Here is a 14,201-nt window from a genome sequence, read left to right on the forward strand (position 1 = left end):
TTCTTAGAAGCACCTTCATATTTAGTAAAAGATTTGTCTTAAATTAAAAAACTTGCAAATTTACAAATATCAATTAGGTAAAATCATATTTTATGTTTACTCAATTAATATTAATTTAATTATTTATTGTTAAGTTTTTTTAAATTATATTTTTTTATCACTATTAGACTTAATGAGTATTAAAGATACAAATTTACTATTGAATTAATGAAGAAGTGTTTTAGGCTAGTTATGATTAATACTAATTTATCTTTTATTTGATTAATAATAAAGCGTTTATCTCGTTTTCATTAAAAAATGTATATTCAAATAACTAATATCATATATTTTTTTAACTTGAACCAAAAACAAGTTAGTTTATAAATTAGTTAAAAACTTCTATACTCTTTTTTATGTATGTATTATTTTAACCTACTTGATATTTTTTTTTATTTTATAAATGACTGTTTTACAAAATATTTTTTTTATCATAATACCTCGTTCGGCAGAGGCTTCGAGGTTCGAGGTAGATACCTAAAATATAGTATCCCAGAGCTCGAATCTTGAAAATTTTCGTATTGCTTTTGCTTCGATTTAAAGGGGTTTTCTTTCAAAATCAATTATTTTATCTAGAAAAATAAAAAATAATTACATTAATAACTTTTCTAATCATAAAAATTTGTTTTTGATTTAAAAATAATGTAAAAAGGTGGTGTGGTGTATAAATTATAATAATTAAATAATTAAAAAAATTCAAATAAAAAATAAACTTGTTTTATCAAACAGAGTGCTTTCGCATTTTGATTTTGCCACCCTATATTGCATATTGTTAATTTTAAGCAACCATCATATAAATTTAAATTTTATTCATATTATTAAATCATTTTAATTTTTATTTAAAAAATTTAACTTTTAATTCTTAATTAATTACAAAAATTATTATTTTACTCCTATTTTCACTGTTTTCTAATAAATTAGCTCCAATTTAATTGGCAATACCGCTTTTAGAGATTTGAATAATCTTTTAAGTAAATTGTATAATCTGACCAGTTTTGATCTTAATTTAAAGTAAAATTCTTTCATGTTAGCAAAAATAAAATATGAAAAAAATTATTTTAAGATAGTTTTATTTTTAATAAAAGAAATACTTAAACTGAAGAAAGAATTTTCTCTTAATTAGCTATGGGAATTTAAAACTGTTCTAAACTCATAAATTTGGCTTTAAAACTAGATTGTGTTTCTTAAATATTCGGCTAAGAATTCCTATATTTAGCATAGGGTATAGGAAGCTGTTTAAATCTTAAGAATTTAAAACTTGATTTTGAGTAAATTATAATATTAAAAAAAATAAAATTATTTTAAATTAATTTTTAAAGAAAAAATGAATTCTCTGAAAATAATCTAAAAGACTTAGGGGGAAATTTAGCAAATTGTTAGAATCTAACAGTTTTCTACTTGAATTTAAGGTGATAATTAAAACATTTTATTTTATTCTAAAGTTAAAAATATTACTTTGAAATTAATTTTTTAGTTTTTTCATTTTTCAAATAAATAAATTAATTAATTAATAAAAAATAAATTTAAAAGTAATTGTAAAACAAGTATTTCAGAAGATTGCTTTGACTAAATGTTCAAAAGTTGCAAACAGCTGTCTTAATTAACATTTATGTTTAAGTAAATAATTAAGGTTAATATATTTTATAATAATTACTTTACTTTTCTAGGTTTTCTTTTTTTAAATTTGATATTAAATATTATTAATTATTATTTAAAACAAAATATATAAAAAGTAATAACAAGGCCTATGATGAATTTTTATTTAATTTCGCTAAATAATTATCAAGCTGCAAAAATTTGGATTATTTAAATGTTCAGTTTAAGTAAATAAAGCTTTAATTTTTACTTTTAAGATTTATCATAAATCATAATTATAAAAAATAAAAAATATCATAGACATTTATATTTTAATTGATATATTAAGCAATAACTATTCACAAGGAAGCTACTTAACTGATTTAGGAAAAAGTTTAGAAAGTTGCTTAGAAATTAAAACAATTTTATTATAAATAAAGTAATTAATTTTATTGCTCTTTACTTTAACTAAATAATATTTTACTAAAAACAATAATATAATTTTTGGTTAATTTTTATTGTCAACAATATTTATTTAAAAAAAGAAATAATTATTTAGGAAATTAGTGTATATCTGACTTTTGCAAAAGCTTAAAAAAATGCTAGAACCTGATGAATTTGCAACTTGATTTTAGGTTAAAATAATATTTTTATTCTAAATAAATATTAAATAGATTTCTAACTTTTCTAAATTGAAAATTTCTAATTAATAACTTAAATTTTTGATTTGAATAGCCGAAATAACGAAATCAGTGATTAGTTTTTAACAGATTTAGGGAATTAGATATAAGATTATAACAACCTCACCATTTTAGATTTGGATTTAAGGTTCAAATTTTAATTATTTTGTTTTTTTTTCTACAAATAATAAAATTTTTAAACAAAATTGATTTTTAATAATTTTGCAAAAAAAAATGTTGAATTTCATAAATATACTTATAGTTGTAACACAATCGATACTTAAGGTGTTATGGACTTCAGCGTAGGACTGAGGGAATGTAAGAATATATCAAGATTGTCACTTAACTTTTAGTAAAGTTACTTTTAATTTATTATTAATAAGATTTTCTCTTACATTTATAAAATTAATTTGAAAAAAAAGCGATAACTACATTTAAGATGATGGTGCAACAAATTTATGTTAAAATCTCCCCAAAAATCTTAAAGATTTATCTCTTAAATTAGGGTAAGAATATTTGACTATAAGTTAAGCATTAAATTTTAATAATATTTAATAGATTTATTTAAAATTTGTTAGTTTTTACAATAAATTTATTTAAAGTTTTTATTTTATTTATTCTATAAGTGGGAATCAAATTACTTAACAAGGAGCCATTATTTTATCTGAAGCGCTTGCAAATTATAAAATGTTAGAAAGCTTTAACCTTTTTATAAAGTAAAATAAAAAATATTATACTTAATAAAAAATTTATTTTTATTTGATTAAATTTATTTTTTTATTGAGTTATTTTTAAAATTAATTTTATAGTAAAAATTTAATACTTTCAGATGGCTTAGCTATTCTAGCAAGATCAATAGCATAAATGAAGTTATTAAAATACTTAACACTTAATTTGACGTAAATTTTTTATAAATTATTTATTTATTTATCTATCAAAAATAAATATGGTGTATTTAATGAAGATATCTTACTTTTATTTACTTAATTACCCTAAATTTTCATTATTTATCACAAATCTCCTACTCAAACTTTAGATTCTTAATGGTGAAAAAATAAAAGAATATAAAAATAATTTTTTTTGTAAAAAGGAAGTATTTATTTTTAAATTATGGTTTATTTTTTAAATGAATTAATTTAATTTAATTTAATTTGAATTTGAATAAATGATAAATATTTTGATAATAATTTATAGAGGAAGTGAGATAAGCATTGATGGATTAACCAAACTTGGATAAGAGTTAATTAATTGTAAAAACCTGAAATATTTCTTTCTCTATGTTAAGTAAATCAAAAAATGTTATTTTATTATAACTCAATATTGATTTTTAAAAAATTCATTATGAGAGTTAATTTATTTACTTATTATGTCTATGTGTTATAAAAGCTATAAATACATTATAAATTATTAATTCTATATCAAATCATAAATTAACAATATTTTTATTTAATTATTCATAAAATAGCAATGATCTCACTTTAGCGCTTTAAAACTTAGTCCAAGATTTGTCTTTAATTAAGAATCTTACAAATTTAACAATATCGATAAGGTAAAATCTATTTACTCAATAAAGATTTATTTAATTATTGTTATATATATTTAATTAAAATTTTTAAATCACTAGTGGAGATGTTAGGAATTAAAAATATCCTATTATTTTTAAATTCATGAAGAGGTGTATTAGGCTAGTTATGATTAAAATAGGATTTTATTTTAATTGATTAAAAATGAACTATTTATATTATTTTCATTAAAAAAATATATATTCAAATTCAAATTAAAATAACTAATACCATATATTTTTTTTAACTAGCACTAAAAACATGAAAATTATTTTGAAAATTTTTATATTTAAAAATAAATTGATTTTTTGGAATTAATTAAACTTCTCTCTCCCTAATGCTTAAAGGATATGTATTTACTTATATGTTAATTGAAAAATATAAAAAAGGTATTTTATATTTAATAGTTCTTCAAATTTTAAATTTATTTATCTGTTTTAAATTTAAAAGTAAAGTAAAATAAAATTTACTAATTAATACTAAAATTAAGTTATTTATCAAATTAAGAAAAATGGGGTGCAAAAATTCAAAGCAGTAAAAAAACCATAAAGAAATTAACTATACTGAAACAGTAATTAAAATAGAATGATTGATTATTAAAGTATTTTTAAATTAAGTCAAATGTTAAATTTCAAAAGAAAATAGTTTGATAGATTAATTTATTGGTTAATCTTTTTATAAATTTTATAAATTATGATAAAGGAGGAACTTTCAGAAAAACATGAAATTTTTAATTTAACTTAATTATTTTAAGATTTCAATTATATTTAAATTGAGATTATGATTTTAATTAATTTTTATTAAAGAAAAATGAAGGAAAGTAAGAAGACTATTGTTAGAGTCATCAAGAGCTGATAAAGATATCAAACATCAAAAGTTTCAGTAGTGTAAAAAGTTATTTGAAATTATGAAAATGATTAACTTAATTTGTAATAAATAGCTTACAGATTGCTCAAATCCAGATTAAATTACTTTGCTAGACTTAAAGTTAACTATTATTTGCATTTAAAATAAATTAAATATTATAAAATCTTATTTAGGCCGACTTAAAATAATTAAGGGAATTTAATAATACAAGCTTTGTAAAATTTTACTAATCTAAATTCACTAATATTAGATTTTAGGTAATAAGATTTTATATATTTAATATAATGTAATTTATATAAAAGTAGATAGAGAGTTTATTTAAATTCAATTTTTATTAAATAAATTTAAAAAGAGCAATTAAATAAAAATAAAATACCATTATAAATAATAAAGCATTATTTTTTGGAGAGATTGTTGTTTTGAAATTCTAATGATTGTTTCAACCATAAATTAATAAATAAAAAATAAATAATTTATCTAAACTCATCTGTAAATTGTCTGTTTAATCACTTTACCTTGATAAATGAAAATTATTAATTCATATATTTATTTTCATTTATTAGTAATTTCACTCTTGATTAGTAAGAATTTAAAGATTTATTTTAGGCTCTTAAAAATGTAGCTTGTATTTAGAAGTTAGATTTGAATCTATGGTAAATACTAATTAATTTTCAATTAATGAGATCTTCAAAAATATGAAATATAAAAGGATGTCTAAAATCAACAATAGTTTATTAACTGAGCTAGCATTTTCTTTATAGGCATAATCAAATATTCTTTTTCTTTCATTAAATTTAATGTAATTTAATTAATTTTTAAAATTGCAAGTTTTATACTTTTATTTACTAATTAATTTAGCGAAAATGACAAAATTAAATAAGAAGAAATGGAAATTTTGTATCAGGGAATAGCCGATTGCAAAAATTTAACGTTTTTAAAGTTAGTGACTCCGTATTTAATTTAAAATCATAATTAAAATAGATATTTATTAAATCCGTTTTATTAATCAGAGTAAGTGCAAATACCAACAAATCTTTGAGTGATTTAGGGAATCTTATTTTGAATCATCTAATTAAATTAAAAGAGTTGTATCTCACTCTTAAGTATTTATTTATAATAAATAGCTTTATTTAATAAATTATAATTTTAAAATAAAATAAAAACAGATGCTGTTAAGATGTTTAGAATTTGATAAAGCTGTTATCTAAAACCAAAAGCATTACATTTATATATTTTAATTTATGGTACTGCTTTTAAATTTAATATATCTAAATGCACATTTTTATTAATTATTTATTTTTTAACAAAAAGGAATTTAAATAATATAAAAGAATTCGATACATATAAATATCAATTATGCAAATCAAGGAGACTATCAAATATAAAAATATTATTATGATCTTAAAAAAACAGAATGTCGATTTTATTTATTTATATCTTTAAATTCATATACGGTAAAACTTCATATATTAAGTAAGGCCCGTATTTAAAAATTTGAAAATGTTGTTTTATTAATTGTTTTAACCAATAAAATTTTTGTTTTCAATCACATTTTGAAATTTGAGGTTTTATGATAATATGAATAAAGAATTTATCAAATTAAAAAAATATATATAAATAAATTGGTATGATTGGAGTAATTAATTTAGGGGTATCTATCTGATTATTAAAGTAGTGCTACATTATTATATAGAAATGAAACACACACATAAATTGAATTATTATAATAAAATCATTCTTATATTAATTTTCCTTGAGCATGATCACAATGAATAACTTTAATTAGATGATCTAAAAAGTTTTATATTTTAAAATAGAATAAAATTATTATCTATTTAAAAAGTAGTTTGTTTATTTTACCAAATTCTTTGAAGTCTGCTTCAGGTCTTGTGAAATGTGTAATTTCTACTTTAATATTTGATTCATAGAAATCTTTTTCGAAATCATGATACACATAACATTCCTTTATAAATATTTATTTATTTATTTAGATTGCAATTAGAATAAAATTACTAGAAAAATCTATTTTCAAAAAATTAATCAAATCATTTACAAGTTGTTTTTTTGAGTCTTCAAAGTATTAGCTTGATCCTAAGAAAAAGAGTGCTTAGTATTAAGAGCCATTTAGTAAGGCAGTACCAGCATAAACTCCTGTTAATAAGTGATTTATTTTTTATTCTATTTCTTTTGTTACTTCAAGATTTGCAGTAGGAATACCTAGTTCTTTAGCAGCTTTACCTAGATTTTAAATAATATGATATTTATTTATTTATTATCTCCTTTTGTATTTTATGCATTAATAATGTTTTTATTTATTAAATTGAGATAAAATTGTTTGTGGTTGTCTGGCTGAATGACTAACTAATTGACTAATTAGCTAACTAAATTTTTCTACAACAAATATCAAAGTTGAATTATTTATTTACCATGTCCATGTATAACCTTGCTTTCGCAAACAACCTTTTATGGAAGCTTTACATTTTCAGTGAATCCTAGCATTACTTTGCTTGATGGAGCCTCTTTTAACTTTAAGAAATATTCAGGTGCAGGGAAAGAAATTTCTTCTTTTAAAGCATGTTCTTTAATAAGCTCCTACCATTTAATATCTTCCCATTTAATGTAGTTGTGGCATCCTTCGACTTCAAACTTTTTATCTTTATTGTGGAATTGCTAATTCTTGATGTAAATAAGAGTCTTCTTTATTTCTAAATGCTTGTTAAGTTCGCTAAAATGCTATAATAACTCTCTATCTCCATCTACTATGAAGTTAGATTCTTCCCAAACTTGCTTCAATTCATCGTAATGGTTGAATTTATTTTAGGCAAACCACTCTATTTGAAAAAATAAATTATTTATTCCAATATAACTTCATAAAATAAATAAGTTTTGCTCTTACTTTGGTGGGATTCTGTGATATTTTGGAAGTATTCTTTTGGGAGGTTGGTATATATAACTACTTCATAACCGTTGTCATTGAGATATTATACTAAATAAAAATACAAAAATAAGTTAGCAGACTTGAAAATGCATTTTATTGATGAGAATTTAGTATTATAATGTACTTGTGTCTATTGCTCCTACAATAGGCTTGATTGCCTTGAAGTTTTCCTTGAGTAAGGCGAGAAAATCTGCTTCACTGCATTGATCATTAATGGAATCTTTGGGAATTGCTTAGTAGGCATCAGAGGGAAGCTTAAGCTCGTAAAGATTTCTAGTGCTATTTTAGATATTAAATCCTTTGGGTAAAAGGTAAGAACGCAAGGCGCAGAACAATAAAGAGTTGTAATCAAAGACTAAGTTAAAATTAATATAAACGTATTTCATTTTTTGTTGGCACTATCCCATCTATTTAATTTATTTATTTGCTTTACTATTATGATCTATTTATATATTATTAAATTATTATATCATTTACTGCATTCTTAGCTCTTCTAATTTATATTAAATTAATTTTTGCTGGAAAACCTATAAATTTTAATCAAAATTATAGATTTTTTATGAAGAGAATCTTTCGTTTTTGTTGACTTCAAATTAATACAAAAAACTTAAATAATTGCATTTTTCTGGAAGGCTTCTTTCTCTCTTGAAATTTCAATTATCGTATTATATTTACACATACAGAGCTATAATCAAGTAAGTAAAGATAATTGACGTCTAAAATTAATAAACAACTTTATTTTACTTACTTGGCTAATAAAACAGTTGATGTCAAAGTTGATTAACATGTTAAGTTTTTTACTTGCTTAACCATAAGTAAAACATAATATATTATAATATATCAAATCATTAAATATATCTTTAAACGCCACACATAACTCCACAAAAGCTTTTATTACATTTTTAAGTATTATAAACATATTTTTTCTAATTAAATCTTCTCCATAGAGATTACAAAAAAAAATAATGTAGCATGAAAAGACAAAATAATAATTTTTTCTCAAGCTTTTTCTATTTAGATTACAAAGATCTAATGAAGAAAAAAAAAATTAAAGTTGCGAACTTAAATAGAACAATTCAAAATTGATAGCAAATACATAGAAAGATTTTATATTGATACATATTAAATTTATTTTGAATATAGAATAACGATAAAATACATTATTAAATTGGTCTATGAAGTACAGAGAGAAACTGACTGATTATTTATTTTGTAAAGAAGATAAAATAATTATTAAATATAAAAAGAAAAGTAAATAGAAGAAGCATATTATCATTCATTAATTAATTCATTTTAAATAAATCTCCTTATCAAAAGCTAAAAACTAATTTAGTATCTTATTGATTTGTGGAATTAAAAAAATGCTTACAGAATAAATTATTATTAATTAATTAAATTTTATTTTAGCTAATTAGCTACCATAGAATTGCATATGAATTCTGTCTTATTATTATTGAAAATTTAGTGTTTAGATTTTAGCTATTAAGAATACTGGGAATGAGCAATTAGAAGTAAATACTATTTTAATGAAAATGAAATTAAGTTGAAACTACTCATTTCTTAAGCAACTTTTATAAGATAACCCCAATCAAGAATATAAAACAGGTGTTAATTATATACAAATACTTGTTATCATCCTGTTATTTTTTAAGTTATTTAATATTATTTATTATCAATTTGTGCTATAAAAATAGTTAATTACATTTTTCAACTCCTTTCCTCCTTTAAATAGGTTCATGTACTCATATTAAGCTATGTTTTTTAAATATATTAAAAGTTAAATACAAGTAGAATATTATTTTTGTTATGTTATAGTTTAGATGTATTTATTTATTTATTTTTATATATTAAGCAAGTGGTATTTTTATAAAAATTTAGCTAAAATATCATCTATAGAAAATATCATTTATTTAATGATTCATATTTCAAATCAGAGTTTTTTATTAATTAATAAATTTTATCATTGCTAAATTATTAAAAACAAGCTCATTAATTTGCGAGGATATGAACAAATAATATCCACACATTATTACCACCTTTTAAATACATTAATAAAATTTTTCTTACTTCCCATTAAATCTACACTTAATTGTAGAGCAACAGCACTAAAGAATTTGTAGCCTGTAATTGTCATTTATCTAATTATTAAAAAAAAAAAATCAAGCGCTGAAATAGGAATCATAAAAAATTGCAAATTAAACACATTTTTTAATGTATATAAATAATGTTTAAGATGATAGCAAAATGGGAAATTTAGATGCAAAGTTATTTTTTATAAAATTTAAAAAGCAGAAAATATTTAAAGCAAAGAATAAAAATAGTTTTTTGTTTAAATTAAAAAATATCATTTTTATTATTATTAAATTTAGTTTTAGTTTTTTTTTAGCTTTTGGTAAAGGGAAACAACTAAAAAAATAAATAAATAAAAAAAAATAATATATTTCTTTAATTGATATTTTAATTGTCACCTCTACAATTTTGCCCACTCAATAAATAATTTTTATTGAAATGTTTAACTGAAGTAATTTAAATTTAAAAAATTTTTAGAAAGTCAATTAAATCAAAAATATTTAAAAAAATTAGTTAGTTTTATTTCTAACAAAAAAATACTTTATTTAATTTTTTATTTTGTGATCTAAATTAATTTCTAAATTGATAATTATTTTTCTTAGAATGAAATAATTTTTGCAAATAAATTTATTATTTTATTAAAATTATAATGGCATTAAATTATCTATTTTTAAATAGTAAAGCAAGTTACTCCTGAAAGACTATGTTAAGAATACCAAATATTGTGATAATCCACAATTCAAGTTGATAAAAGGTGAACTATTTATTTTAAATTTAAAAATATCGAAACAATTGCAGATTTTATATTTAATTATTTACAAAGTATTTGTCTCTGTTACCATAAATCAAATTAAATAAAGCTAGATTAATAAGGTATCCAATAAAAGCGCCATTTATAAAAAAAGAAAGGTCTTTAAAGGCAAATATAAATGCACAAGTGCAAAGTCCTATACCAAGAGAAAATCTAAATATTTCTATTGAGCTCATCCATGAGTTTCCAACATAATTTTATTAGTATATGATCTATTAAAATATATAAAAAAACATTTATAAAACTATCTTTCATGCTTTAGATTTCAAATCTTTTGATTCAAAATATAAAATTGAATAAAATATTATGAAAATCTAAAATAAAATTTGTAGAAATTTCATAATTGATTTAAATAAGTTTTTCTATTTTCTCAAATTGTAATTTTATATAAAATTATTTATTTATTTATTGTTTAATTAATAACAAAAATCTAAAATTTATATTAAATAAATTACTGTTGTAATTATTAGTCCTAATAATATGCTCAGTGTGACTTTCATGATAAAATCAGTTTCTTTTAATTCGAACAGTAATGCCATTCCTAAAATCATAAAAATAGCCGAAAACAATTCAGAGTTGTCCTCAAAGTATCCCCAAGGATATGAAATATCAATAGATGGACAGGCTAATTTAATTAAAATTATAAATCAATTTAAGTTAATCTGATCAATTTAATAGGCTATTAATGAATCTTCTTAAAAGAAAGAATTTAATCATGTAAACAAAACTTGATTAATTTTGTATACATACATACCATTTAATGTTGTGGCAGATATTTCATAGCTGTCCTGATTTTTACTTACAATTTCTACGTTTTTTAAATCACTTCTTAAATCGCAGTTTAGCTTTACTAGAACTTTTGTACCAGACTTTCCTTCTAAATAAATCTAAATTCCTTTTTCTGCATTTTATTCATCTGTTAATTGTTTTAAAATTGCAAAAACAATTAGTAAATAAAATTGAAATACTTATTTATTTATTTATTTACTTATTTTTTCATATTTAGAAACATACAAATATTCGCAATTTTAGCTAGTTTTTATCGAAGCATATTCATTATAAATATTATGATCATTATCACATGTCAAATTTTTATTTAGAGAATTGCAAAACATTATATTTATGTTCACATCATTTAACTTAGCATTTAAGCCACTAAATATATGTAATAAAATCAATGAATATTTGCCATAAACTAAATTGGTCTAAATATTACCCTTATTTATCTAATAAATAAAGACTATATTAATATTAATCTAATCTCACCAGACATTAAAATTTATCATTTCTTCTACTTATTTCTGAATTTACTGAAAAAATAAGTGTAGAAAACAACAGAATTATTTTCTAAATATTTAAAAAGCATCCATATTTCTTGCTTTGCATTAGTTTTATCCTTTCCTAGATTAAAGTAGAAAATGAGTTTAAATAAATAAATTATTCCCTATTTTTGATTGTTTTGTTAACAACTATGCAATATACTACTAATTAAATTGAATGCAACTATTAATTTATTATTACCGTTTTTAATCAACTTAAAAATATCAATTTTTTTAATTAAAAAAATTTCTTTTTGAGATCAAAGAAAGAGTATCTATCTATCTATCTATCTATCTATCTATCTATCTATCTCTTTTTTATAAGCACTCAAATTTAAAAAAATATTATCTCAATTTAAAAATTAAACTGAAAAATATTTTATGAATCTTAACAAATACTTTGAAAAATTAAATAAAATTAAAAAAAAATGTTTTATTGATATTAAAAATATGCAGAAAAGAAGCTTTTTTGTAATTAAATTACTTTTATTTTTGATTCAATTAAGATTTCAAATTATAAACTTAGATATTTAAGACTTTCATTAGATTTAGTCAAAGAAAATTAAAATAAAGTAATTTTTTATTTTTAAAGAAAAATTATTGTTTTACAAAATAATATTTTGTTGACATTAATTTTATAATTGTGTTTATTTCTGATTTTAAATTATTAACTAAAAATATAAAATTAGGGAAAATAAATTAAAAGTTGATATTAGTAATATTTAAACAAAGTAAAAGTATCAAGAAAAATTAAATATTTGAGAGCAATAAATAAATAAATTAATTAACCTAATTAGATGGTATTATAGATAAATATATAAAAAATAAAAATTTAATTTGTTTAAAATGATTAAATATATTTGTTAATTTTGTTCTTTTTTTATAAAATATAAATTATATGTATTTTTATACATTTTATACATGAATATGGTCAGATAGATAGAAATTATATTTAATGAATTTCACTAGCAATTTTTTTCTTATTATTCAATAACACATTTATGTGTCATTAAAGTATGGAGACGTTTAAACATTTGCTGACAAGCTCATCCCAGTAGCATACAGGAGCCGGTAAAACATCACATTCATCTTTAGTGAGCACTTCACAATTCATAGGTTAATAACAAACGAATTCTGAATATGACCATTTACAACCTAGTGAAAGCTAGCAACTAACAAAGCTCAAACCTTAGCAATCTGCAATTTAAGCAGAAGCAGAAGAAATTAATAAAATTAAAGCGAAAAGAGCTAACAATTTTCTCATTTTTTATTTTGATTTTTTTTCTTACCTTTTTTTAATTAATTTTTTATTAGAAATTTTAAATTAATATTTTGCTAATTAATATATAAAGACAGACAAACTCCATTTTAAATTAATTTAAGCAAAAATAACAAACTCATTATTTAGAATTTTTTAAAAATAAGAACTAACAATTCTTAAAATATTAAATGGCAAGAGTGTGTATCAGATGAGAATGAATATTTTTGTGTTATTATTTAAAAGACATTTATTAAATAAAAACAACCAAAAAATAAACAAATCCTTTTTATAATGAGGTTTGTTATGAAAAAAGCTTTCTGTTAGGTGAAAAATAAGTATATGAAAACAAACTTTAAGAAATACCAAAATTTATAAATTAAGAAAGATTGTGTAATTAATTTAAGATATTACTCTGAGCTTGTTTCAAATATAAAAATGAATAAGATAGAATTTAATAGATTGTGTTTGAAGATTATAGTGAAAAAGGAAAAATGAATTAAATAAAAAAATAGAAAATATTTCTACTCAAAATAATTAATTAATTAGGTAAACAAAATAAGTGTTTGTTAATTAGAAATGATTAGCTAGCTATGTATTTTGATTAACTAAGTTTTTAAAATTCTTAATATTAAGTATTATCTTGTATCTATTAAATTTTTATGATAAAATATGATGATGCAAAAATTAATAATAAAAGATAGATTTAATATTACTTAACATTATTAAGCAATTTCGATTTGATACACAATATTAGTTAATTATTTATAAATTTCATTTCTATATTGCTCAATTTTCTTAATATTGCTTGCTTACCTTTTGGTTACTAACTAGATTTCTGATTTTAATATCCTTTATTTCTTTATTCACTAATTCATTTATTGTCTACTTCATTTTTTATTTTATTTACTTTAATTTTCTTAGCTAATTTAAAATTTAGTCATTAAATTAAATAATTTTTCTGGTTTTCTATTTTAATTGATTAAATTTGGCCCACATTAAACAACTGTATTATCATTTTTATATTAAGATTCTTTAAGGAGATAGTTAGATTAGAGTTTTGATTTATATTTTACTTTAAACTT

General features: G+C 20.0%; 6 protein-coding genes across 6 annotated transcripts in view; 2 read left to right on the plus strand and 4 right to left on the minus strand. All coding sequences in view use genetic code 6, as the record gives it.

Moving 5' to 3' along the window:
- The window catches only part of TTHERM_00170600 (hypothetical protein), a gene marked incomplete at both ends in the record, with an annotated part of 620 nt that extends 601 nt beyond the window's left edge, over positions 1-19 (minus strand). The window contains one exon of the mRNA XM_001008717.3: positions 1-19. This exon is cut by the window's left edge and continues 128 nt beyond it. Coding sequence (XP_001008717.3) covers positions 1-19 — 19 coding nt within the window.
- A 1,378-nt stretch (positions 20-1,397) lies between these two features.
- Positions 1,398-4,188, plus strand: TTHERM_00171610 (kinase domain protein). The gene is made up of 13 exons (XM_001008719.2): positions 1,398-1,445; positions 1,567-1,653; positions 1,770-1,859; positions 1,961-2,050; positions 2,157-2,246; positions 2,347-2,439; positions 2,554-2,643; positions 2,714-2,797; positions 2,918-3,007; positions 3,101-3,190; positions 3,486-3,575; positions 3,757-3,840; positions 3,916-4,188. The coding sequence occupies exons 2-13, from the start codon at positions 1,607-1,609 to the stop codon at positions 4,010-4,012; spliced, it is 1,035 nt and encodes a 344-aa protein (XP_001008719.2). The 5' UTR covers positions 1,398-1,445; positions 1,567-1,606; the 3' UTR covers positions 4,013-4,188.
- A 29-nt stretch (positions 4,189-4,217) lies between these two features.
- TTHERM_00171620 (hypothetical protein) lies at positions 4,218-6,119 on the plus strand (the record flags this gene model as incomplete). The annotated part of the gene is made up of 10 exons (XM_001008720.2): positions 4,218-4,424; positions 4,660-4,740; positions 4,794-4,840; positions 4,894-5,136; positions 5,284-5,373; positions 5,430-5,519; positions 5,579-5,671; positions 5,731-5,823; positions 5,887-5,964; positions 6,032-6,119. The coding sequence occupies 10 exons, from the start codon at positions 4,218-4,220 to the stop codon at positions 6,117-6,119; spliced, it is 1,110 nt and encodes a 369-aa protein (XP_001008720.2).
- Positions 6,120-6,351: 232 nt separating this feature from the next.
- Positions 6,352-8,172, minus strand: TTHERM_00171630 (riboflavin kinase/FAD synthetase family protein). Its single transcript, XM_001008721.3, has 6 exons — positions 7,783-8,172; positions 7,617-7,706; positions 7,147-7,551; positions 6,774-6,958; positions 6,581-6,683; positions 6,352-6,511 (listed from the first exon to the last, which is right to left on the minus strand). Exons 1-6 carry the CDS (start codon positions 8,138-8,140, stop codon positions 6,453-6,455), a joined length of 1,200 nt encoding a protein of 399 aa, XP_001008721.3. The 5' UTR covers positions 8,141-8,172; the 3' UTR covers positions 6,352-6,452.
- Positions 8,173-9,211: 1,039 nt separating this feature from the next.
- On the minus strand, positions 9,212-11,925 carry TTHERM_00171640 (transmembrane protein, putative; the record flags this gene model as incomplete). The annotated part of the gene is made up of 9 exons (XM_001008722.3): positions 9,212-9,295; positions 9,361-9,410; positions 9,726-9,796; positions 10,420-10,487; positions 10,548-10,751; positions 10,995-11,164; positions 11,294-11,455; positions 11,528-11,694; positions 11,756-11,925. 9 exons carry the CDS (start codon positions 11,923-11,925, stop codon positions 9,212-9,214), a joined length of 1,146 nt encoding a protein of 381 aa, XP_001008722.3.
- A 939-nt stretch (positions 11,926-12,864) lies between these two features.
- On the minus strand, positions 12,865-13,122 carry TTHERM_00171650 (hypothetical protein; the record flags this gene model as incomplete). The annotated part of the gene is made up of 1 exon (XM_001008723.1): positions 12,865-13,122. The coding sequence occupies one exon, from the start codon at positions 13,120-13,122 to the stop codon at positions 12,865-12,867; it is 258 nt and encodes an 85-aa protein (XP_001008723.1).
- Positions 13,123-14,201: the final 1,079 nt, after the last annotated feature.

The sequence above is a fragment of the Tetrahymena thermophila genome, assembly GCF_000189635.1.
Source record: "Tetrahymena thermophila SB210 genomic scaffold scf_8254798, whole genome shotgun sequence".
Taxonomy (NCBI): domain Eukaryota; phylum Ciliophora; class Oligohymenophorea; order Hymenostomatida; family Tetrahymenidae; genus Tetrahymena; species Tetrahymena thermophila.